The 27,367-nt window shown below is 43.4% G+C and overlaps 1 protein-coding gene across 2 annotated transcripts in view; it reads left to right on the top strand.

The window, feature by feature from the left end:
- Positions 1-27,367, top strand: part of LOC144781505 (cytochrome P450 2F2-like) — a 678,085-nt gene that overhangs the window by 190,554 nt on the left and 460,164 nt on the right. For both annotated transcript variants that reach the window (XM_078660390.1, XM_078660391.1), the window contains exon 4: positions 22,595-22,744. In XM_078660390.1, coding sequence (XP_078516516.1) covers positions 22,595-22,744 — 150 coding nt within the window. The remainder of the gene's footprint in view (positions 1-22,594; positions 22,745-27,367) is intronic.

Below are 27,367 nucleotides of genomic sequence, written 5' to 3'. Positions count from 1 at the left end.
AAGGAAATAGGTCGCAGGTTTTTAAAATCGCCGGGTCTCCATTTTGTTTTTTTTTCAATGGGAGAAGTGTTGCATGCTTCCATTTATCTGGGAAGATGCCTGTTTCCATAGAGGAGTTTCAGATGTGTAATAACCCATCCACCAATGAGGAAGATAACATCTTCCATAGTTTGGGAGGGCATGGGTCATCTAGGGCTCCTGAATGACATCTCTGAATTTCAATTAGGGCATCCTGTGGCCAAATTGGAGTAAACTCACTTAATCTGGGTGACTCCCCTATAAGTGGAGATTTATCCCCTTTTGCTGTGGCTTCTGGGGCCCGAAATGACTCATAGACCTTTACAATTTTATTATCAAAATAGTTTGCGATCTTATCTCACAGTGCTGGAGATGAAGTTACTTCTGTCTCCAATACCATGGGCTTAAAAAAAGATTAAACTACCTTAAAGACCTCGCCACTAGACTGATTAGTATTTCAGGTACTTAATGCAATATAATTTTGTCTAGCTGTTTTTATCTCCTTATAAAACACTTTTAGGGCTTCTTTATAATGTGCCTTCATTCTCTCACAGTAATTCAGCCTCCATTGACGTTCCAGCTTTTTGCACCTACGTTTTCTCTCCCTGAGGGCATTGGAGAACCATGGGGCAGTAGGGGATAATCTAATTGATTTCACCACTCTACCTGGTGCTACTGACTCCACCGCTGTAGCAATCCAGTGGTGTAGCAAAATTGCATCAGCATCGGGATTAGCCGATAGGCGGGGGGGGATTGTCTTGCAAAATGGAGCTTAGAGCTGTTTCGGTCAAATTATTCCAATTTCTTTTAAGCGTGAGACGCGTTCCTTTTACTTGCCCTAGATTAGGTAGACTAATAGAAAAAGGGACCAGATAAAGATCTGACCATGTCAGAGGAACGGAGGTCTCCATATCAATAGTGGTACAGTTGGAGAAGACTAAGCCCAGGGTATTCCCCGCTACATGTGTGGGATGGGAAACCCATTGTTTGAGATTAGCCCCAGCTAATGATGTAATTAGCTGCATTGCCTGCTGGCAACTCAAGTCGTTTACATGCAAGTTAAAATCTCCTAGGGCCCGAAAATTAGTATATAATATTGATTTTTGGACAATTAAATTACAGATCGTATGAAGAGCAGGCACTGCACAGTCAGGTGGTCTGTAAATAAGAATCCCCCCAAGCGCAGACGTGGGGGTCGGTTGCAAACAAAAATTTAAACCTTCAATGCCCTGAGCAACGAAAGGAGCCGAAGACACCAACTTCCATGTGTCTCTAACAATATAGCCACCCCCCCCCTCCCCTTTTACCTTGGAACTTGGGCTCCAAAGGAAATTAAATGCTTTTAAAGAATACTGTGATGCAAAGTTTTTAGTTGTAAATATGGATAAAACAAAGATTTTATGTTTTGGTAAGAAAGATAAAAATTCTAGCTGGTATTTAGGACAAACAAAATTGGAAATACTAAAAGAATATAAATACCTGGGTCTTTGGTACGACAGCTCCCTAAAATGGTGTACTCACCTAGAAGCTCAAAAAACAAAAGCTTTTTTTTCCATCTGTGGGTTGAAAAAATTCAACAAAGTCTATGGGGACATGTCGCATAAACCGTTGTTAAAAGCTTATGAAGCAATGATCCCACCCCAAGTATTGTATGGGGCAGAAGTCCTCCTTCTAAGTGGTAAAGGAGGGTGGGATCGGGAGGAGGGTAAGGCCCTAAAAATGCTACTGTCCCTTCGAAGCTCGGCAATGATCCTGGCAATTAGGATGGAGTTAGGAATAATAGCATGGAACAGCCAGGTCCAAATGTCTCTTGTAAGATTCTGGAAACGCCAGAACCCTGGGGGAGTGCAGAAAGTCTCACACTGGTGTAGCGAGGAGATCCGGCACAGTAGCTTAAAATGGGCAAAGGAAGCGAGAAGGAAAATCCAGGTAATAACAGTGAGTTTAAATGTGAGCTCAACACAGCACCCCCTGGATGTAGAATTTACAAAGGCGTCACTTAGGTACCAAGGCATGGAGCAGTCAAGGTACAATGACCTAGAATATCTGAGGAAGAAAATATCAGCCCAATGTATAACAAACTCCTGGGTAAATGATGCATGGTATCCATACCTAGAAACCTTACCAAACTATGGGCTTCGGTGCGAAATGCTAAGGATATGGATTGGTATTAACCCGTGGTTAATGGATGGGAAAATAAAGGCAGAAATGTTACACCCAGATGGAACATGCAAATGTGGCCTTAGGACCAAATCTGAAACCCAGCATATATTGCTAGATTGCCTTGCAGTTTTAGAATTGAGAAAACTATTTTTATGCCCAGTATTTTTAAAATACGGAATAAGGTCACGAGCCCAAGCCATTTTGTTACTGACAGAAATGATAAATCTTGACATTGCATTTGCAATAGGAAGCTTCATGAAAGGCTTACATCGTTTTGTATGGGACAACTTTAAGCAAGGGTAGAAATGTTATCTATTCCTAAAATCCCATATCCTTAGTATATAAATATTGAAGCTTATGGAACATTCATAGATCCAATGGTTTTAATAAACTGCTGCTAAAAGGACAACGAATTCCCTTTTAACAAGAGTTGAACGATACTGCCGATTAAATATTTTTATGCTATTTTAATTATTTCACTGTATATAGAATACTTAAATGTTGATGTCACCAGGGGAGAAAGTGGTTATCGGTCTCTTTTTATAAAGTATTAAGCTAAATTAACTCTGAAGAATTAGTTGGTTTCTTGGTGATCTTTTTATGTATGGTTTTATTGTGTGTATGAGATTTCTTTGTGTTTAAAGACAATGGTCTAAATAAACAGAAATAAAAATGCAAAAAAATACACTTACTTTCTAGTTTCTGGCAGTTGCATTTGGTGGATTTCAGCTAAGCGGTGAACCAGATGGCTCTTCTGGCAGTTCCTTTGGATTTGGCTGGCTTGGTTGGGGCAATTTTGTTGGCTCATTCGGTGATCCACTGGGACAAGTTCTTCGCAGCCTGTTCTAGTTTGGATGTTGTTTCTGGGAGAAGGGAGTTGAGAGTGTTATTCCACTGGTCTTCTGATATCTTTTTCCAGTTTCTGAGCAAGGAGCTGGGTGGCATTGTAGGCCCTGAGATAGTGAAGTGGACGCTATAGTGGTCGGTCCAGGTGAGGTGTAAAACGTGGTTGTCCTTGACTCTGTCGCTGGATGTGAAAATGGGGTCACATATTTGTCCTGCGATGTGCGTAGGGTTGGTGATGGGTTGCTTGAGGTCGATGTCCCTCATGCTTTCCAAGAGATACTTGTGTTGGTGTAGCTAGGGTTGTCGAGGTAGTTAAGATCCCCTAGGAAGATGTAGTGCTCAGACTCAATGGCAATCAGAGCAATGAGGTTAGGGATGGGTTTGCAGATGCTCTGCCATGATCCTGGTGATGTTTCGGTTTGGGTGCTTCTGATGGTTCTTTTTCCATCTGTGTGGAGTTGGAAGTTGAGGTGCTCCATTATCTGGGTCAAGTTATCTGAGGAGGTTGTGAAGTGGATGGTGTCCTTGTAGATGATGGCAATTCTACTTCGGAGTTTGTTAGTTTGGTCCTGGTGTGTTATCTTGTAGCCTTCGGGGGTGGTGATGACGATGTCCAGCCCGGAAGCAGGGTTCAGCCAGGTTTCTGCGAGGAAGATGACATCTCCAGTGAGAAATAAGATTATGTCCCAGAACTACATGGCTTGTTTGCTGAGCGATCGTACATTGAGCAGAATGCACTGGAGGTTTGCTGTGGCTGTCTCGGTTGGCATGGTGGGCGCAGTCGTGTTTGTGGTGTCTCCGACATTGTTGATTGCTTCAGTGTTACAGGTGAAGCAACAGTACTTTGATGATGATTGGAGATGTGCACCAGCAGTTGTTGTTGTCGATATACCCGGTATTAAGGGCTTAGAAGTCTGTAGCAGTGTAGTAGTGTATGGTGAAGGAACCAGGGTTCCTGGTTTTGGGGGCGGTCCAGGTGTGGACTGTCACAGATGGGTTTGCCTTTGGTGCACCTATATTGCACCAGTGAGGCACCCACTGCGTGCCCCCAATCAGTAGGCCCTTGGAGGGGCGCTGGGAGGCTGTGCGAAGGGCTTGCAGTGGGGAGTAGTTTTGAAAAATGTCAGGAAGAAACAAAACACAAGAGGGCGGACAGAAATTAAAGCACAGATGGCAGAATAAGGATACAGATGCAGACCAAGGGGCACAGCGAGAAGGCGGAAGAGGAAATAAAGACAATAAAGATACAGATACAGACCAGGAGGCAGAAAAGGCAATAAAGGCAATAAAGATACAGATACAGAACAACTGACAGTAATAGGGCAGAAAAGATAAAAGAAAAGTTCACAGATTTAGGGCACAGGATAGAGGCAATCTGGCAGAGCAGCAGCGGAAGCAGTTTGCACTAGGAAAACTTTGTTGTTTTGGGAGCTGCCGGGCCTCCCCATTATAACAACCATTGGCAAAAAGCAAAACTATTTTTTCGTCTAAAAAAATGGACATTGCTGCAGTAGTACCTGGCAATGAACAAAAACTACTTTGTGTGCTGATATGTTCCATGTGAAAGAGCAGAATACTGTCTCTCACAGTGAAGTTAGATGATAGATAAATAGAGAGAGAGAGAGATAGAATTTTAATAAAAACAATAGGTTTAGTGAATGCCTGACCTAATTAGGGCCCAAGTTTTAAAGAAAGTCATAAAAGGGTACTCATGATATATGTCCTTGTAGTAGTGCAGCCTTCATGTAGGCCAGGAAATCATACTTCTAAAAAATATTTGTGAATTGCATTTTAGCATAAGTTCATTTTCCCTCAAACCACTTTTTTCCCTACCCTGCAAGAAGTTTTACTTCTGTCCTTGTCTAGAAAATTTCAAACCTTTCTCGTTATGGGAAAAGATTAGAGAAGAGCTGGCGAAAAGCCCTAAAACTTGTAAGTTACTAGGTTTGCACAGACTCAAATGGGCTTTCTAACCTTGGAACTATTGTTTACCGCTACCTTCAGCGGCCTTTTTGTATATCTGCAGAAAGGTGGCAATATAAGGGAATTGCCAGTGTTCCACACCCACTATAGTATGAACCCCTGGCATAATCAGAGAGGCTATTATCAGAGCTCCTATGTAATAAGATTGAAGGAACAGAGTTTGCCACCAGGCAGGTGGTGAACTCTAAATATAGCATGCTGTATTTTACCAGGGCAGTGGATGATATGCTTCTACTACCCTGGCAATATAGAGTAGAGCCTACCAAACTCTAAATAGGTGCATGTATCCAAAACCTTTCTTAATAAATAACGCATAGAAATCCAGTGCTTCAAAAGCATGGGAAATATCATTGACTACCACTTCCAGTTCTGTCTTCTTCTACAGCTAGATGCACACTGTGAAATCTTACTTTGTAGAGCTGTTAGAAATGGGGGTCTCCGGTTGGCAATGGTTTGCACCATGTCCAAGTTGGGACCCTTCCTTCTATTCAGGATAAGGGACTTACACTCCTAAAATAAGTGAATTAAACACAAATGTGGCAGGGCCTTTTGCACAAACTTTTCTACTATTCCCCCCACCGTCAAATGGAAGAAGTCTCTAATTTGGTGCTCCAAGGAAGAGGGCTGCCACTATTGCCCACACATAAGGACTGGAGACATCCAGTCCTAAACAGTCAACAAGTTACCCTGAGAACCAGGAATTCTGCAATGAAAGTATAGCCAGTTCTTCTTGTTTTCAATTTGGTTTATTTTCAACAAGACTTCTTCAGAAACCACAGTCTCTCGTCTTCAGAAACCACAAAGTGTTCTTCATATAGTCACAGCCAACACGTGTTTCATCAGAGTTGATACGTATACATCACCGACTTCATCAGGGCGATAAGTAAACAAACAACATGAGTATAAGCTCCTATTGGAATATCTGATAAGACTCCATCACTAGAGCACCCTGGTGCGTGGTTCTCTTTAGTCAATTTTCCAAATTGTGAAAATCTTTAGCCACATGTCATAAATATATATATATGAAAGAGGGAATTTATGAGTTCAAAACAGAAACCAAGAGGCATCTGAAACCGAAGGTATTCTTCAAATAATCCTAGAAGTCTATTCACAATCTATGTGTATTTCAAAAATATATAGCATGCAAAACAGATTAAACGTGAAATGCATGATAAACATAATCATCTATATAACCCAGTGAATAATTAATACACTCAGTTCCATTGCTGATAACTGGGCTCACCTTTCAAAAAATTCACCAAGGTCCAAGCGTCAAAGTATTATCTTCTACAGTAAAGGAAGAGAAAAATATATACATGTATCGACCTGCTATGACACTAATCAGAGTAACAAACTATACCTCTTGTATAGATGTCTTGCATCTTACCCCCGTTCCTCTCTGTCTTCACATCCAAAGCAGTAGGAATCTGCATGTGTGCTATTTCACCTGTAAACATTATGTGTACATTAGAGCGATACAAAAGCTCTGGCTTGCCCAGACCATACTATTCTCTCCACTATCCAAAGCTATATTGAGTTATGCACAACAAAATAGACTGCGGGCATCTCCTTCTGTTGCTATCACCACGCAGTGCCATTATCTACATTAAAACCTCAGACCAATCCTCTAGGTGCATGTATTCATTTATTTAGTTATTTTTTTATTTATTTGAGTTTTATATAGCTCTGGCTAGAACCGTAGGTGTCAGAGCGCTTTACATGAGGATCGTTACGTTACAGATTACAAATTACATACATCACTAGAGCATGGCAGAACATGGGCAGAAAATCAATGTAACAGTAATTAGATGAAGGGAGGGGGAAACAGTAGACAATGGCAGGGAGACGGGAAGAACTGTGCCCAATGTGGATGGGTAGGTGACTGCCAAGGTGGTGAGCGAGGGCGGATCTCCTCTATAGCTGTCTAGCAGCACCACCGGGAATCAGCCATGGTCCTCAGGTCACAGCAGTCAGGGAAAAGAAACAGTTTTTCATGGTTACAATAGGTACAGTTGCAAAGTCCAATACAGAAGAAACAAGTCCCCAGGAGAGGAAAGAAGGAAGGGGGGGGGGGCAGGGGGCTGCGATGTGGATAAGATCTGATAGATCAGCAGTGGGAGTGAAAAATCTTGTGGGGTCCCAAGAGGTTAGAGTAAACGGGCCCTACGCTTAGATAGGGTCTCATAGTCATTAAGTTCAGAGTCAAGTTGGGTCACCGCGTTAGGTCAACTCAGCAATGTGGGGGTACTGTGCCTTATCGTGTTCCATGTCTCCCTCAGCAGATCCTGTACTTCAGATCAAAACATCATTGCGATGGGTAGAGGTTAAGCAGGCTTCTGTACTATCTGTACTATCTGTGACAGAAGTGCAGGGTTGCTGGGTGTACAGTCACCTATGATGTGGAATGTGAAGCTGCCATCAAGCAGGCACCATCTTATTTGCTGGGAGAACAGATTCAGTAATGATGATTGTTATTGTACCCAGAGAACACATAGGCAGCTGGCAAGCAGTGAGTTGCGGATTAGGTATGAGTGAGGCAAGGCGTTAACTCACATAGGCGTGGGTACAGATGAAAAACAATCTGGAGATGTGCTAGCGTTACAAGCTTAGTCACCATTTTAGGGTAAGGCAAAGTTAGGGGATCAACTGTCCCATGGATGAAATTAGGTTATTGAAGGTAGGAAATAAAAAGGGTACCTTGAGTAAAGATTGGCCTTAGAGACATTGAGAGGCCTTCTTTTAGTGGAGCCGGAAACCGGAGCTCAGTCAGGCTGCAAGCACCGCAGTCAGACACACCCGGGAATTCGTCATCCACCGCCGCTCAACGAGGAAGCATCGGTGGAATTGAAAGTAGAAATCAACACTGCTACTGGCGTGTCTTAAAGGCGGATCTGAAAGGCAGATCGAGCGGATGTCACAGTATGATCTGGGGGGTCCGCAGTAGACGAAGCATAAGGTAGATTCCTGATGGTGGGTGTTGGGCAGATCTGGAAGGTGTTGCGGGGCATTCCAAGAATGGTCCGCAGTGAGTAAAACAAGAGGTCGAGTCCTGGAGAGGGGAGGCAGTCAGAGGGGGCGAGCCGCTAGCTCACATTCCCACAGCAGCCAAGCATCTTTGCCGAGCCAGTGGCCATGATGGCAAAGGCTCGATAGGCGCTCCCTCCGGAAACTCCAAGGTTGTGCAGCAGGCCACCCGGATCATTCCAGGGGAAAAGGAAGGCACCAGAGTGCGGGCATGAGATCCACTGTAGGTTAGGAGGCAGAAGAGGGCGGGAGACCCGGGCCAAGTGCCAGAGTCAGTTCCCAGTCGGAGGAGCTCCCGGCCGGAGCTCCTCACCCGGCGGCCATTTTGGGCAAGGTGCATTATACATCAAAACCAAACAACCCCTGACATTACTCACTAACAGCCTTCTAAAATCTCAATTTTCTCTTGCTCACAACAGCACACCGATGTTGCTCACTAAAGCTCTTCGAAAATGTCCAGTTACACATTCCAGACTCTAGACTGCTAGCCGACATACTGATCGGGTCATCCGGCCGCTATATAAATGGGATTACCAACATGGCACCTGTTTACCACGCCGTCCGCGATTGTTCGAGGAGTACTCTCCAGCTTACAGGTACATGGTGACAGTTGCCTATGTGTTGTTGTGAGAATGAGTAACTGGACATTTTGGAAGCGCTTTAGTGAGTAACGCCAGTGTGCTGTTGCGAGAATGAGAAAATTGATATCTTAGAAAGGTCTTAGTGAGTAACGTCAGGGGTTATTTGATTTTGATGTGTAATGCACATAGAGGATTGGTCTGTTTTACTGTAGATAATGGTACTGCATGGTGATAGCAACAGATGGAGATGCCCGCAGTCTCTTTGTTGTGCATATCCTAATATAGCTTTGGATAGTAGAGTGAATAGTATGGCCTGGGCAAGCCAGAGCTCCTGTATCGCTCTAATGTACACATACTGTTTGCAGGTGAAATAGCACACATTCGGATTCCTACTGTTTTGGATGAGAAGACAGAGAGGATCTGGGGTAAGATGCAAAACATCTATACAAGAGGTAGAGTTTGTTACTCTGATTAGTGTCATAGCAGGTCAATACATGTATATATTTTCCTTTACTGTTTAGAAGATAATACTTTGACGCTTGTACCTTTGTGAATTTTCTGAAAGATGAGCCTGGTTATCAACAATGGAACTGAGTGTCTTATTTATTCACTGGGTTATATAGGTGATTATGTTTATCATGCATTTCACGTTTAATCTGTTTTACGCTCTATATATTTTTGAAATACACATAGATTGCGAATAGACTTCTAGGATGGATTAAAAAATACCTTCCATTTCAGATGCTTCTTGGTTTCTGTTTTACACTTATAATTTCCCTCTTTCATATTTTTTTTATGACGTGGCTAAAGATTTTCACAATTTAAAAAATTGACTAAAGATAACGCTGCACCCGGGTACTCTGGTGACAGAATCCTATAAGATATTCCAAAAGGAGCTTAGACTCTTGTTGTTTGTTTACTTATAGCCCTGATGAAGTCAGTGATGTATACACATCACTTCTGACGAAACACGTGGTGGTTGTGTCTCAATGAAGAACACTTCGAAAATAACCCCTGCTCACACCCTTGGTAGCTTAACACGAGCAGTCAGGCTTATCTTAGAGGCAGTGCATAAACCATTTGCACATAACCAACAGTTATACAGTGTAAGCACTACAGTGTAAGCACTACAAAAGGACACCATACCAGTTTAGGTACATATCCAACATTTTTATGTACTTAAGACAAGACCAAAAACAAAAAAGATCCATAATACAGTACTTAGAAATCTTCAGCTGTCAAAATAACCTGCAAATAAAGTTCCTTGAAGTTGATAGCTCCGTCCGGGGCTATCACGGCGTCGTAAGCAAATAAATCCAAACAGTTCTGGCTGACCGTGGCGTCGCAGGCCAGCTACGGTGTTGGGGGGACCCACAAAACAGTGCAGGGTGTTGAAGCCTTCTCGTTGAGCTTCCGAAAGCACGGAGTCCGCAGGCATCAGGGTCCGGAGGCTGGCGCAGCAGTCGTCAGGCCCTCAAAGTCACACGAGTTGCAGATCGAACTCCTCATGGTTGAAGTCAGGAGCGCTGGTACCGGTGGGGGTTGGGTGCTGCGGTGTGAAGTACAGCGGGGCGGCCTGCGACACCCTCAGGTTGCAATGCGAGCAGTGGTTCGATGGAGGAGTAAGATGGCATCGTTGGTGAGACCAGGGTCGGTGTGCAAAATGATGCGGTGCTCATTGTGGTGCTGGCAGGTCTTGCTGTAGGCAGCGGCATCGTCGTTGCTGAAGTGCTGTCGTCGGCTGACGAACTGGAGTCGATGGTGTCGGCTTCGGTAGGCCAAGGCTGTGGTGTGGGATGAGGGCGGTGCATCGTGTAACTTTACGTGCAGTGCCCTCGAACCACGTTGCCATCTGGGATACCAAGGCGGCCTCGTGAACAAGGCTGCATGGAGTGTGGTGTCCACAGGTTGTGGTGCGAGTCGGTAGTGTTGTCGTCGACGGCATTGGGTTGCTTTTACTCCTGTTGCAGCACAAAACACACAGTCCCCAGTGCTGAGGGCAGAATAACTTGGTCTTTGCTGTTCCTGAGACTTCTTGAACAGGGTGCAAGCTCTACCTTAAGCCCTTGGAGATACTCAAAGAAAGAAGTTGTAGAAAGTTCAATCCAGTTCTTTCACTGCCCAAGACAGAAGCAGCCACTGCAGGCCAACACAGCTAAGCACTCAGCAAAGTGGTAATTCTTCCTTACAGCTTCTCCAGCTCTTCTTGGTCCAAAAGAGTTCTAAAGTTCTAAAGTTCAGGAGTTTGGACTCCACTTTCTATAGCCCAAACTCCTTTGTCCTCTCAGGTAGAGAGTGTCTGTGCCCAGCCAGAACCAGTTCTGCCCTCTCTGGTGTAGCTTCCGGGCAGGAGGTAGAGATGGCATTGTCATCCATTCCCATTCAGGTGAAATGAAATCTCCACCCCCTTCTCTAAATGCAGACCCGGTCTATTCAGCACTTTTCTGACCCACCTATACTCTCTGGAGCCACTGCTCCTTCCCAGCCCCTGTCATTCCAAAACCAGACAGTCAATCCACAAACCCAGCAGAGGCCTACTGAATGTCTGAGCAAAAAAATACTTACTTTCTAAAAGTGGTATTTTCAAACACAGAATGTAAAAATCACCTTTACTAAGATGCATCTTTAGAGTCTGAGTTCAGGAATACTAAACTTTATTTCTCTACCTTGTTCCCAGGGCCAGTTATGTTTATAAGATGTTATAAACAAACTCCCCATTCTGTCCTATGGGAACAGGTAGCCTTGCAATAGTGCAAAATGAAATTGGCAGTAATTCACTATCAGGACATGCCACACATAACAGGGCATGTCCTACCTTTCACATACACTGCACCCTGCCCACATGGGTACCTTGGGCCTACCTTAGGGGTGACTAACATGTAAGAAAAGAGAAGGTTAGGGCCTGGCAAGTGGGTACACTTACCAAGTCGACATGGCAGTCCCAGACTGCACATAGGCTCTGCAATGTCAGGCCAGAGTTTCATTTACAAACTGTTTATGTGGGTGGCACAATCCAGTGTTGCAGCCCACTAACAGCATTTGATTTACAGGCCCTGGCACACTCAGTGCACTTTACTAGGGACTGACTCATAAATCAAATATGCCAATCATGTAAACATCAACCCATAACACAATATACACAGAGAGCGTAGGCACATTAGCACTGATCAGCAGTGGTAAAATGCCCAGAGTCCTAAAACCAGCAACAGCAGGTCAGGAAAAAATAGGAGGAATAAGCAAAAAGTTTGGAATAACCTTCCAAAAAGGGCCATTTCCAACACAACCCCCTTCCAGCGGAAAGGCAAGGTAGACCACCCAATACCTCGATGGGTTTCCCTGCTTGGGGCGATAGAACATGGAACCTGGCCCGCAATAGCAGGGGTCTATTCCCATTCTATGCCTGACTGAACACAGTTGAATCCCTCCCTCCATACTCTCAGGGCCCACTAAGCTGCCCCATGGGGAACTCTTCTCCTCGCCTGTGGACCCCATTGGTGCAGCGCCTAAACTTACTTTGCTCACAGATGTGTCCCAACAGATAGCTAGTACTCACATGGCCAACACAGTGGTGGGGCCCAGTCCATCCCCAGGAAATGACTCCTGTCCCCCTCCCAGCGGCAACTCTGTCCACCAGGACAGCAAGCCACAGTGGCCACTGACAGCTGTCAGTGATGAGAGCCAGGCCTTATGCCTTTCAAGCCTCTTTCACCTCTGTGGCATCAGAGAGTGGGGTGCAGTAGCCCCAGGTGCCTGGCACCCTTTCTCCACACTCCTTCTGGCCAAGCCAGGTATGAAATCCTGACACTGGACCACCAGCGCAGGGTCTGTAACCTGCGGCTGGACAGGAGACTCAGTTGGGCTCTCCCACACCCTGTCCTCTTCCCTGGGGCTCTGCATCCCCCCCACCGGGAGCAGTCCCCCTTGACCCCAGAATTGTCAGGGCACCTGTGGCAGGTGTTCTGCACAATTCTCCCACCAGTTCAGGGGTGCTACCCTGCAACGGGTCCACCAGCCCAAGGTCCGTACCCTGAGGCTTGACACAGGACTGGAATGGTCTCTCAAACACCCGGTCCTCCACCCAAGGGCTCTGTACCCTCCCACATGGAGCAGTACCCCATCCAGAATTGTCAGGGCACCTGTGGCAGGTGTTCTGCACAATTTTCCCACCAGTTATGGGGTGCTAGCCTGCAACTGGTACACCAGTCCTGGGTCTGTACCACAGTCCAAGGTCTGTACCCTGAGGCTGAACAAGGGACTGGGGTGGACTCCCCCACACCGGTCCTCCTCCCTGGGGTTTTGTACCCTCCCACCTGGAGAGGCAACCCCAGAAGACAAACTGATAGGGGCACTGTTAGCAGTGGCCCCTTCCTCCAGGTCAGGGGGGACACCCTGAACCTGGTCCTCCAACCCAGGGTCTGTACCCTTAGGCTGGACCTGTGCCTGGCAACCCAGGACTTACGGTTTACACCAACCCCCTCAAGGAAAACACACTCCTCATGAGGTCTGCAAGAGTCTGCCTGAAGCAGCTCTCCAGCCTCCTGTCTACCTGACTGAGCATGAAGACCCCCCCAAGCCAGAAGTGGCCTCACCAGGGTCAGACCTAGGGTGCTCTGACTTCATAGCTGGCAACCCTTAACCCACTGGTCCTTCCACTGTGGCACAGTGTCTGCCCCTCACCCTTTTCTCAGGACTCATGCACCCTCCCAACTGAAGTGGTGCTGCCAGACACCAGAACTGGTGGGGTGCTCTTAACAGCAGCCTCCCCAGTTCCCTAGACACTAAGGGATCCCACTCAATGGATAGCCATCTAGTACAGCCTAGGCTCCCCACCTGGCGTTCCCTCATGGAACCACCAAGGCCCTAGGACCAGGTTTCAGGCTCTTTGGGGCACAGCCCATTCCTACTCCTTCTCTGCGGAGACAGGACGTGAGTCCCTACACCCTTCCCTCGACACCAGGACCTATCTGGGCTACCACAAACCTTCTCCACCACCCTCGGTTGGGAAATACCTAAGCCACTTCCTTCAGGATCACCCCCAGATGCTTCTCCTTGCCCTCTGGAATCCAGCAAAAGGTCTGCCTCCAGTGCAAGCTCCCTGGGGTCAGAGAATTCACACTCCACTGGGGTTTGGCATAGTTCAGTAAAACAGGGACTTAAAATATGCTCTCCAACAATTGAATTACACGGCCCCACACAGGTGTTAACCAAACTACCCTTCACCCAAATATTCAGTGCCTCAGAAAATTACCCCACATCATTCTCACAAGACTGGTGAGACAGTGTCTGACTATTGCTGTCCTTCAACACATACTCTTCTGGCTGGTCTCCATACTCACTTACCAGGGCTTCTATCATGGGGGAACCCCTCTCCCTGCATCTCCTATCTAGAGTCAGTAGAGTGTCCCTCCCACTACCAGGAATATGATCCTCTGTGCCAGTTCCCCAATCCACCTCAGGTACACTGCGCACCACTGTAGTAACCTCACACTCCTGAGCCCCCTGGTGTATGTCAACCCCCTCCTTGAAGCAGGGCCCCAAATCTGTGTGTACGTGTACCTCACCCTCAGTTGTTACTGGACACTACATTGTTGCTGCCACCATCTGGGCTGGGCCTAGCCCTACTGGCTTCCCAGTCTAGCACTCTCATTTTAAACTCATGGTCTAACATCATCCTTTTCTCCTCCATGGCTAACTTAGGCTTCTCCAGTTCCACAGAAACTCTCCTTTCTTCCCGCCTGTCCTCCAGCTTCTCTGGGGACAAGGCACTGCTGCCTGGTTTAGAGGGTGCCCCCCTCCCAAAAGCACATCCATCCTTGGAATAGGCTCCTCTGCCTCCATGCCAAGATCCCCAGAAAGCTCACTAGCATGTCTGGCGGCTACCCAGGCCCTTAGCGCCTTTTGTAGCTCCTCTTTTCTGGTAGGGCCCCTGATTGGGATTTTCAGGTTTTTGCAGATCGCCTTCAATTCATTCACATTGTAGGTTTCTAACCTCTCCTCCTCAAAGGCCACTTCCAAGGATGCAGCAGATGATGCAATTATTTCAGGCATGTTGTACTGGACATTTCAAGGTTAAGACCGATGGAAAGGCAAAAATAGTCCCAAAAAACAGCATGTGATAAGTAATGCTCTTTTGTAGAGTACACAGAGACAACATTTTAAGTCACGCAATGCAGTGCTGCATGGAAACTTGTAGTGCTACTGTGCATGATTGGGAATAAAATTGCAGAGCAACAAATTTACTTTGTGATATGTGGTGCTGATGATATTACCTGTATGGATGGTAAGAAAACTGCACTTTGATGCATTTGTGTGATGCAAATAATAACTTTTCTGAGCATTGGCGAAATGCAACATAAAGAAGGACAAAGTAGCTTGAACAATGGAGTTAAAGTGTTTGTTTGAAAATCTTCAGGACAACTGAGAAATGGCAGATTCAGGGAGATATATGTGGGGGTGTCCGCCAAGCTTTTCCCTTTCAAGAAAATGGCAAGGTTAATGTGGTGGCACAAACAGGAGGAAATTTGTAGAACATAAAATGTGGTAACATAATATGAAGCAGGCCTTCAAAGACAAATTAGAGTAAAATCAAAAAACTGCAATGACAACAGATGGTGAGCCTGAGAGCCAGAGAGGAGGAGTAGGCCCTTGTAATTTCCCCTGAGTTGGTCTCTGGATTTCAAAGCCAAGACACCACTCACCTTGAAAAGTCAACCTGTGGAAAGCAATGCATTTTACCACAAGATTAAACTGGGATACATTGCAAGTACATGCATAAAGCTATCTTCCTGTCCATATCCAATTGTATATCCTCACACATGCAGGACGTGTTCTCCAAATGTATCATTCAGCTCTTGCACAGGAACAACAATCCTGTTGTCAACACAGTTTGTAAGATGCAATATAAGAGGTATGCCAAACATCCTGTATATGTTGCCCATAGGAATGTGAATTGTGAAAGGCATGACTGACATAAGTCAAATTCTATGCCCTTATCAAATTATACAGACGCTACTTAGCCGTTTGTCTGTCCATGAAGGCACAGTTGTAGAATGTGTCAGAGCATGAAGGTCCCTTTCTCAAATGTTCATAATACCAGTATATAGAACACGTCAGTCACTTCACTTATCTCATGTGCGTAATTTAAATTCCCCTGCTGTGTAGGAAAAATGATTCCCTGAATTTTCAACTGTCAAACTGATGATGGTCTCTAACAAGTGAAACAAGACAATTCCCATGCTCATGCCATGCAGGTACTCGGATGTATGCACACAGGGAGGCACAATATGTGCTTCCCAGCATGCCTCCCAATAGCCCTGAGGAGCCCCCTTTGTTTCATCTCCACCACAGTTTTCATGGAGTAGGAACTGCCATGAAAACCATGGCAGAGAGGAAACTCATAACTTGCTAGGCAGGACCCCAGTGGTCCCGCCAAGCATATGGCTGCTTCGATACCACTGCACCACCACCAGGGATCTCTGATCCCTGGCGGTTTGGGGCGGTGCAATGACGGTCCAACCTCCCAAACTGTAATAGGGCGGTCGGTCTACCGGTGCAGCGGTACCCGCACCACCATTGTGGCTACGGCAGTCCATAGTTGTAATCAGGCCCAAAATCTACAATCATTATCTGCCATGAAAAAACGTGCCTAAATATAACAAGGATGGATGACATTCTGATTGATATAAGGCAGGTCCTTCAGGACAGCTCTTCACTGACCACCATTCCGGGAACACTGACAAAACATGTCTGAAGATGTAAAAACAGATCCCTAACAGATTAAATACAGTGATTCTCCAAATATGTGAAGAAGTCATTGGGAGCACTGGGTGCTAAGATTACTGCTCTCTTTAAGACTATTTGTGTGATAGTTTATGACAGAAATGCATTTGTAGTCAGATGGCAAAGACCCAAGGGGATTTAGCACCAGCTCTGAAAAACAATTTCTGTTGGTTCAGTTAAAATGCACACCCACTCCTCCACTGGCTGTTTTGATTTGTTTTGCATTCCGTCGCTGGACTGTTCCATGAGGTGCAGGGTCTGGACTGATTTGCATATGGCCAGGTCTAAACTGGGGTGGCATGGTGAGCAAAATAATAATGGATTTAACCCAGATCTTTTGACTGGAGGTGAATGTTTTGATTTGTTAAACGAATGTGATGTTCTGAATTTCTCCGCATACCATTTCTAAATGCTATATACACTTGTACATGCCTAAAATGCTTTGAGTGAATTTTTGGGCCTCTAACACAGGGGTTTCGCCACATTTTATGCATATATTTAGTATCTTCCATTTACTTATCTTCCCATGGACATTCCAGAAGCGAAATATTTATTTCACTTTCCTTGCTTACTTTTCAGTTAAAGTGAGAAAATATCACTCAATCAAAAAGTGGATTGTATTTATTCAGATTTCTTTTGATATCAGCAGTGTTTACATGGTAACAATAATCTTTTAGCAGTGTTTACATGGTAACAATAATCTTTTCTGCTTGTCTGTTTTCTAGGTTGTCTTTAGATTTAAGGAAAAATATTTCTCTCAGCCACCAGATGTATCAAGCTTTTTACCGGTCGCATACGGGCACAGAATAGGCCTGTTTGCGAACTGTAAAAAGCCTTTTGGGATGTGTCATCCCAATAGGTAATCGCAAAATAGAGAATCGCAATCTTTGTGATTACCTATTTTGCGAATGCATTTAGAGAATCACAATTTGCTATTCCCTGAATGCAATACATGAAGATAGCAAAAATTGCTGCCCAGCTTTAAGGAATCCCAAATTACCACCAAATTGAAGTTGGTGGTAATTTGCAAATCCTCAGAAAAATGCACATTTTTGAATTTTTCTAAGTGCCATGTGTCACCACATGTGCACACTTACCTTTTTTGGGGGTGCAGCAGGGTGGCCTTTTGGCCCCCTATCACCCTTGAATTTGCATTTTCAATTTGCAATGACCAATTTGGTAATCACATATTGCGAAAGTCTTCCCATTAATTCCTATGAGGTCCATAGGAATGAATAGAAAGGGATTCCTTAATAGCGAATTGCAATTTGCGATTCACTATTAAGTAATATGTCGGAATCGCAATTTTTTTTTTCAAAACCTTCATGCATTGCATTTTGTGATTTCATAATAGCGAATCTGTAAGATTCGCTATTATGTAATCGCAAAATGCAAGGTTGATACATCTGGCCCCTAGTGCCTTATAGTAGCCACCAATACTAGAGGGTAAAAAAACATGTTTAATTCTCTCCAGGATATTATGAAGCAATCTTTGGCCAGCATATCTCTTAGACGTGATACCGCTGTTTTTGTTACAGGTTGGTACATTTTGTATGAAAATAAGATATAATTTAGCCAAACTGCTTAATATAACGGAGTGATTTTTCGATGTGTCATTGATGACAGCTGCGGTGCATAAGCAAAATGTCACTGCAAAGGACAATTTTTTTCTTTAATATACTCATAATTCCCTTGGATAGTGTACTTTGTGATCTGTGCTAGCACCAACCCATTCAAACTTGGATTTATATTTTCAGGGTCATTTGCAGATTCTTGGTTGCAGGGCATCCTTCAAAAAACAGGTGGATGCCCCATCCACCACATTGTAGTTCTCCCACCCCTTTTAACAGTCATCATGCCCTATATAGAGTGAAGCACTCAAAAAAGTGATGGATAGAATTTCTTGAACTAAGCTCAGCCACTGATAATTACTTTGGCCGCATCCCAGTCCATTGTTATTATTGTGCAACTAGAACCAAGCTACTCTCGGCTGATAAGCCCTAATAAGGGTGAAACTGGTCTGTCCAAACTGAGGTGGCTGACATTAATTGAAGCATTCCATTAATCACTCTTTTGAATACTTCAGTGTGATACCCTAAGCGGGACAGGTATACCAAGCTATACTCAACGGGTTAGCTCTAATATCGGCAAAATCAGTCATAGGTTGCTTGTGTTCCAGTTCAAGAAGGACCTGGCCGTAGGTTTGGGCCGAACTGTTCCTATTGGAGTAGCTTCGAAACTGATTTGCATATGGCTGGGTCCAAACTGAAGTATGGTGTGCAAAATAACAATGTGCCGGGGTATGGCCCGAATAATAACCACTGGCTAAGATTAATTCAAGCATTCCATCTATCACTTCTTTATATACATCAGTGTGTCACCCTAAGTGGGACCGTTATGCCCATGCATAGGTCCTATGCATACTGTGCCACTGGAGCCAAGCTACACCCGAATGATGAGCCTGATAGAAATGAAGCTGGTCTTGGGTTGCTTGTGTTCCGGTTCAGGGAGGACCTGGCCTGGCAGTTTGGCCTGCACTGTTCCTACTAAAGCAGGCTTAAGATTGATTGGCATATGGCTGGGTCCAAACTCAGTTGACATAGTGTGCAAAATAATATTAGACCTGAATAATTACTAGTGACTGAGATCAGGGCTGGCTTTAGCACTGGTGGTGTCTGATGCATCAATCTTTGTTGCCACCCCCTACAATCTCCATCTCCAATGATTCCCTCAATATCAACCGTCAAGAGTGCCCCTCATTTCTCCATTGCCCCTCTCTCAGATGCATTTAATTTGTTTCATAGCGCTACTTATACCAGTGTACGGTGACAAAGCACTTTTCATCAGAAACACATTAAACAGAGCCAATCAATCATACTTGTGTAATGAGTGTATTCAATAATTCACCACCCCGGATGCCTCACCAACTCCATAACCCCTCCCACAGACTCTCTAATGACATTTCAAACTACTTAAACCGCAAAATTAAGAAAATCTACGATAACTTCAAAAAACAACTGAACCCTCAGGGCACCATCAGCAAACCTCACAGCTACCACTAAGACAGACACCTAACCAACTGGAGAACACTCTCTGAGGAAGACACCACCTTACTCACTAAGACCATCCACTTTGGGTCGCCACAAACCCATTTTCACACCATATTTACAACCTAGGAGGACCCTTGATCAGCAAATTCCTCACTTACATCATCAACTCCTCCATTGAGTCCACAACTGCCCCGAGTAGTGGAAGCATGCTGCAGTTACAGCCCTCTTTAAAAAACCATTGGCGGACCCCAACAAACTGAGCAACTTCCAACCCATCCTCCTATAACCGTACCCAGCAAAGGTGATAGAGAAAGCAATCCACCAACAACTCACTAACCATTTGAAACTCCACGATCTTTCTGATCACTCCCAATCAGGCTTTTGTAGCAATCACAGTGTGGAGACAGCACACAACACCACAGATGAGATCTGCACCATTTTAGACTGAGCAGAAACCGATGCCCTCATATTGGTGGACCTCTCTGCAGCATTCAACCCCATGTCACAGTCCAGCCTCATCAAAAGATTTCACGCTACAGGCATCCAAACTATATCCGTCAAATGGATATGCTCCTTCCTCACAAGGAGAATACAGTCAGTCAGACTACTCCCTACACACCAAAGCCCAAGAACCTGATCTGTGGAGTCCCTCAAGGTTCATCCCTCAGCCCTACCCTGTTCAAGATTGATATGACACTATTCTCAGACATCTTCAGACCTCATTACATCTCCATCCTCTCAAATGATGATAACACCCAGTTGATCTTCTCAATATCACCCTCAACCAGATCAAACTTCACCAAATGCATGATTCTTGTAGCAAAATTGGATGAGAACCAACTGCCTGATACTCAATGCAGCCAAATCAGAAATGATGATCTTCGGGAACAAGAGCTCCCCCTGGGATACCACCTAGAGGCCATCAGAGCAGGGAACAGACTTTACTGGGAAGTTTTAACTACAAAAGGCAATTACAATGCATCTTTTACATTGCAATTACTTTTACCATCCTAGTCTTACCACACAATTCTTTACAATGCATATATGTTTGTATTGGTGAGTATGTAGTAAGTAGTTTATATATTTGTAAGTGTCATTAAATAAGGGTGGCTGGGGGTCTCCCCCCAAAAATATACAATTTAAAAACAGTAGTAAACCTATAATTGACATAAATGTAATTGTGTTTAAATATATATATTTTGTTTACAATAAAGTATTAAGATTTATTATATAATTTTTTAACAATAGGAGCAGTTCTAGACTGTGACTGTTTTTTTCTGTAACAGTAAGCGTGGTAAAAGTATACATGATAATAAATGGTGTGGTAAAGGTATTTCACATGTGAGTGAATGTAAATGTGTGATGGTGGAATGCACTGTAAACTCTGTATTATAAAAATGTGTGTGGTAAAGAAACACGTGGTAATGTCATACAGCCTACCAGAGCTCAGTCCAATACCATTGCCTTCAATGCTCATCCATAACCTGGGAATAATCTTAGATGACAAACTAAACATGTTCGCACTGGTGAACACAGTTAGCTCCTCGTGCGTCCACACACTACTCATCCTCCCCAAAAATCTTTAGATGGATTTCCAAGAGCACCAGATGTACCATCACTCAAACCCTAGTCACTAGCAGACTTAACTACGGCAGTGCACTCTATGCCGGAATTCCCAACGACCTCCTCCACCAACTTCAGACCATGCAGACCGCAGTTACTAGACTCGCCCTGGGTTTCCCACATTCCACTCACATTATGCATCACCTCAGAGATCTCGACTTGCTTACGATACACAAACGCTGCCAATTTAAACTCCTCACAAACACATACTGGGCACTGCACAACATTGGCCAGCCTGCCTCAACAGTCGCTTCCCCTTCCACCAGATCATGTATGCTCTGCCTCACTCTCTCTCTCACACACATCCCTTACATCCACAAAAGCAGAACAAGAGGGCCATCTCCTATCTCACACCCAAAACTTGGAACAACCTCCATCTGAACATTTGAGCCTTCTCCTCACTTCTGCAATTTAGCAATAAGCTGGTGACCGGGCTCTTTAACTAACAGCTAGTAGATGACATTCACACCTGCTCCAGCACTGGGATACTGCGCGGGTGAAATTTGTGCTTTACAGATTCTGATAACATAACAGTGTTTAGGAAATGTTACATAAGACAGGGAGGACTATAATGTATAGGAGTCACGTCATTCATACTTGTAGGTAGTATATTTCAAGAGATCTTGGTCTAGAGAAGGACAAACTAAGGATTTGAAACATAATACTCTGGGTGACTTTACTAATAGAATAAATTTGTATCTCAATTAACCCCTTTTTAACAACATTAGGATAATAAACAAATGGGGGGGAAATACCAAAATTCTACCCTATACAGTGCAGTGTGCATGCAACTCTTTGATGACAGTGTTTAGCTCAATGTGCTATTAGGATTGTCACTGATGAACTGCAAATAACAATAAGATCTCTCTGTGACAAAAGCAGTAAGTCACTGAGCTAGCAACATAAAATACAGTCTGTGATCTGCATGGTACACCTTCCTTGCAGCAGGCATACTAACCCTCTGCGCTGCTTTATAATGAGTTGAAACTGCCATTTGACAAAACTCTGATCTGTCTCCAACAGGTACATTAATTACCAGAGTAATCTTGCCATTTTTGTTGTTGCCTAACATTGCTGGCCACACAAGGAACTCTACAGCTGTTGCTTTTAAACTCATAAGATATTATAAAACACAATGGCCACCCTGAGCTTGGTGCCCAGTCCGGTGGCATGGCCCCTGTCACACTTCCCTAAAGCTGGCTCTGGCTGAGATTAAGTCAAGCATTGCATTGCATCCCTCATTATTTTGTATACTTCTGTATTATTTAAAATGCAGCCCCTATCACTGTTATTCTATATGCCTGTCTGCCATGTAAGGAGCTTCTGCTGATGTGGAAGGCTTGTAGACTGCATGCCAAACTAAATATTATCCTCTTTATCTTTGCCACCTTTCTAAGCTGTATATGTTACTTGAATTACTGTTAGCATGAACATAAAGTGGTCAGAGTTTATTAAGTTGTAACTGTTATAACTTTTTTGTAATTTGTAATTAAATAAACAACTAACTTTCCATTTTCCATCTTCAAGGAATTGGCTTCAGCCAGGGACAGAAGTGGAAGGATCTTCGCCAATTTGCTATCCTTGCCTTGACAACCTTTGGAATGGGAAAGAGGAGTTTGGAGGAGAGAATCCAGGAGGAAGTTTCCTGCTTGATCAAAACGTTTAAAGAGATGAAATGTTAGTATCTGTGGTTCAAAAAGAAAAGACAGAAAAGGGCCCTGTGGTTCTCAGACATTGGGAGAATTTGCTTTGGAAGGCAGATAGCATTTAATGTATGATTGTATATATATCTCTTGACAAGTCACGGTATACTATAAAAGAGAGATGATGGGTAGTCTTTGATGGGTCCTCTCCATAAATGTGTTAGTTCACCTGTAGTTAACATAGCTACTATCAGTAAGCAGTGATAGATACTTGCAAATTACGCGATTCAAAATCTAGTGTATAAGATGTTTGTTTGACTTACTCATCAACGGTGTTCTTGCAATTTACCATGTGCATGATTAAAACTACCACTATATTGTCAATGTAGGAATATATGGATTTAATAGTTTTACCTACACAATTATATACCTTGATGGTATGAAGTTAAGACTCGTAAACCCACACTAGTCTATAAAAAACTTGACTATATAGTGGTAGTTATCCTGACTCAATATAGTTACAGGTTAATATTTTGCTTCTTGACTATTGTGACATGAAACCGCATCAAGCAAAGCTACAACTTGACAAACCTGGGGGCAAATCCAGCTGTTAAGTTATTGAGAGGCTGTGAAGTGACCTCTGAGTAGCACCAATGCTCTATAAAAGCATAAATATAATAAAATAAGATGGGCGTGTCATGGTGGTTGAAATAGATCACTGGGAGGTAGACATTATAGGCTTGTTACCTCCAGTAAGAGCAGTGGTGGAACGATCCATTATGTCCTAGGACAATTTGAAAGCAGGCAAAATTCTAATACTTCATGCCTCTCTTGCTTACCTCTAAGGCACTGGTGCCTTCGCCGCCCATACTTCCTGACACTAAACAACTGAAGTTAGTGTAACATTTGCTGCGCCACAGTAGCCTCCTCTTAATCTTTCTAGTCATGAACTCTTCTCGATGTTATCAATCCTCTAAAGCTAACAGTTTATAAATACCTCCAATGCTGAATATAAATCTCTCCCACAAGGACAGATACCAGTTTCGCCTCTATGTGACATCATTGTGTCTTTCACTTAAATGGATATGTTTCTATATTAGCCACTTAATATTTTCACACAGTAGTCGTATTGGAAAGATGGATGTATGGCAAGCCACAGTTAAGGTCAAGATAGCTGCAGTTCTCCCAAGAAACACAGAGCTATTTCAGTGCTGTTACTTAATGTAGCATCCTCCCCATCCTGGGTACCAGCCATTGACTACGCCACACATGAAACTTAGAATTACACGCCTTTATTTGTTTATGTTCAACTGCGAACTCAACATTCTAAACCTGTATTCCCTTCATTACGCTCTAACCCTTACTTCATGGTTCTATGGAATCTATCAGTAGCCAATAGGGTTCTGTCATTGCTAACTCACACAACCATGCATCTCCCCCTATGTTAAATAAAAAAATATAATTTCTTTACAAATAAATACACAATTATAGCTCTTCAATGAATCTTCGGTGTGCTCTGACCCTATGTCTTGACAGTGTCTTCAGAACCTGGAGACAGGCAGTAAAAATGTACGTAATCAGTTTTTGTAATGCAGGAACAGCAGTCGGGGTTTAACTTGTCCTTTTGGACCCAGTCTTTACATTGACATCAGTGCCCGATGAATGATAAGCCAGATGTAGGAATGCAAGGAATTTCGCTTAATAGACTTTTCCAGGACGCTGGGAAGTCACCTTGTGTCTTTTGGTGTTTATCACATACGGGGTTTAACTTGTCCTTTTGGACCCAGTCTTTACATTGACATCAGTGCCCGATGAATGATAAGCCAGATGTAGGAATGCAAGGAATTTCGCTTAATAGACTTTTCCAGGACGCTGGGAAGTCACCTTGTGTCTTTTGGTGTTTATCACATAAAATGGCTCAGCATCGTAGGGAGCATCAGATTGTTATTTTCTAAACTGACAGACAAGCACTCGATCTCCTCTAGTGAAAGTAACATATTTTGCATGTTGGCACTTGTCAGCATAGGCCTTTATTTTCCTTTTACAATCATATTCTATTATATGGGTTTCTTTCTCATTAATTGTTCTTCTGTTGGTCCATTAAGACACTTTGGTTGTAATGGGTCTCCCGAACATTAAGGTTGCAGGGCTTTCGCCTGTGCGCTCCACAATCGCTCAGGTTTATACACGCAGGGAGTTTTCGTTCCGAGATACAGAGATTGACAGTCTGGATAAATGATATTAGATGTGGATGTTCGGCCAATGTGCCAAAAATTTAGTTTTGGATTACGTGAATTAATGGAGATTGGATTGAATTATATTGGTTTCTTTGATAACGGTGAATATTAGTGAGAAGGTCACGAGAAATTAGTTGCTCTAGCCCTGATGAAGTCTTTTGGACAAGTTTCTATAGACGAAACACACGTGTTGGCTGTATTGATTACATTATCTGGAAGGCTGTATTGATTACATTATCTGGAAGTGGAGAATATGCTTAACAAGTCTTCGTGGAAAATAACAGAAATAAGAAAATAAAAAACCACAGACTCATATTAAATGCTATTTAACTCCTTTTTTGAATTTATGATTGGAAACTTTATTGTATAATACAGAGATATACAATATGCTCAGGGAATCTTAACTAAATTTAGGTTTATGAAAGTGGTTTTTTTTCCATGGTTGCCCCATTTTGTGATTTATTTTATTGCTAGTTTTTGGACTCTGCATACTAAGGCACTGCTTTCCAGTGCCTAATGAATGTCCTGTAGCTCTTAAAGCATATAGACTGATCCCTAATTTGCATTAGTAGCTGTCCTGTAAGGCCATAGTATATGGTGTAGAAACTATCAGCCTGATTCATGAAGCTAAATGCGCTCGCAAAAGGGCCAGATTGTGAGAATCTGGCCCTTTGCGAGTGCAATTTTTGCATTTGGGATTCATCATCCCAAATGCAAAAATCGCTAATAAAGAATTAGCAAATATGCGAGGATTAGCATTTAAGGAATCTCTATTAGAGATTCCTTAAATGCTATTCATGACACATTTAAAAATTGCGAATTTGCAATTTAGGACCGCTATTCACAACGAGGTCAAACCTCGTGGTAAATAGCTAAAACTTAGAAAAATGCATTTAAATGCATTTTTCTAAGTTGCATGTTACACACACACATGTCCTTTGGACATGTGTGTGCGCAACACCAATGTAGATTACATTTCAGGGGTGCTACAGGGTGTCCTTTGGACCCCCCTGGCACCCTTGAAATGGCATTCTTATTTGCGAGTAGCAAATTGCTAATCGCAAATAAGGAATAACTCCCCATTCAGCAAATAAGGAATAACTCCCCATTCATTCCTATGGGCCTTTAGGCCCATAGGAATGAATGGGGAGTTATTCCTTATTTGCGATTAGCAATTTACTACTCGCAAATAAGGAATGTGTAGGAATCGCAATTTATTTAGCAATTCCTACATGAATCCCGTTTTGCAAGTCCTTAATAGCGATTCCTTATGATTCGCTATTAGGGGCTCGCAAAATGGGAGATTGATGAATCAGGCTGTTTGTCCATGTCATGCTAAGCTAAAGGCCACCTGCGAACAGAAGTCCTTATTGTGCCATCCACTGGTGTGAAAAGGAAAACATGATTTCAGGTCCACCAATGTAGGCTGACTGCTGCAGTTTAAACCTGCTGTTCAACCTGTTAAAATAACCAAAAGAAGAAAGCCTCCCTTTTAAATATTAATAGGTCACACCTAAATAGGCAGTGTATCCCATTAGCAGGACCACGGAAATAATGCAATCTGCGGCCACTGCTTTTCCCCCATAATTTTGGATTTGCTGCATGTGCCACATAATCCTTCATATACAACATAATGCTCAGATTTTAACAAAGCAATTGTTTTTAGCTCACCTGGATTAAAAGCTACAAAAAAGGCTGCAATGTGTTCTGCAGAAGGCCCTTTATAAAGGTAGACTGTTCACCTTTCAGTTACATATTGATGTATTTGGGTGCTGAATTTGTACTAATAAGGTGAATGTTTTGTCCAGACGGTGTTAACATGTGTATAAATAATAAAATAATGAACTGCTCACAAAATGTTCCCAATTTTGCTGCACAATTTGCATTTTCTCGACAGATAATTTAGTAAACCCTGCCGCATATTTTGGACCTCATTTTTTTAACACTTATTTTTTATTGCTATTTATCAAATATACATGACAATCATTTCACAAGGAGTAAATAACGATAGTATTGCTCTTTACACACATTTTGATTACGATTCAGTGACTTCATCCCCAAAAACACAGAACCCTATTTAATGTCTGCAGCTTTTACGATTATGCCCCAGGTCTACCCATCAACCATATGAATTAAGTGTGAGATCGATCTAGCCAGGACAGCCCTTGTCCTACTCACCAGGTATCGCTACTATCTCATGGGCTGTGTCACCCCTCTGATTGCTTGCTAGTCTGGGATTACCGGATATGTCATGTGATAGTAACTAACCAAATCCATAACTTTCAAACTAACGTCATGTGGTAATTTATGTCTCCTATTCGGATGTTGGGAGCTCAGTGAGCTCTGTCTCAGTCGAGAGAGGGGGGCCATCTGGGCCCACCTGTATCTGGCCGGCTCTTCATTGTGTAATAACCTGGCAC

This window comes from Lissotriton helveticus, chromosome 9 (assembly GCF_964261635.1).
Source record: "Lissotriton helveticus chromosome 9, aLisHel1.1, whole genome shotgun sequence".
NCBI lineage: Eukaryota > Metazoa > Chordata > Amphibia > Caudata > Salamandridae > Lissotriton > Lissotriton helveticus.
Note: the sequence above shows the minus strand (reverse complement) of the source record. Positions and strands in the feature narration are given on the sequence as shown.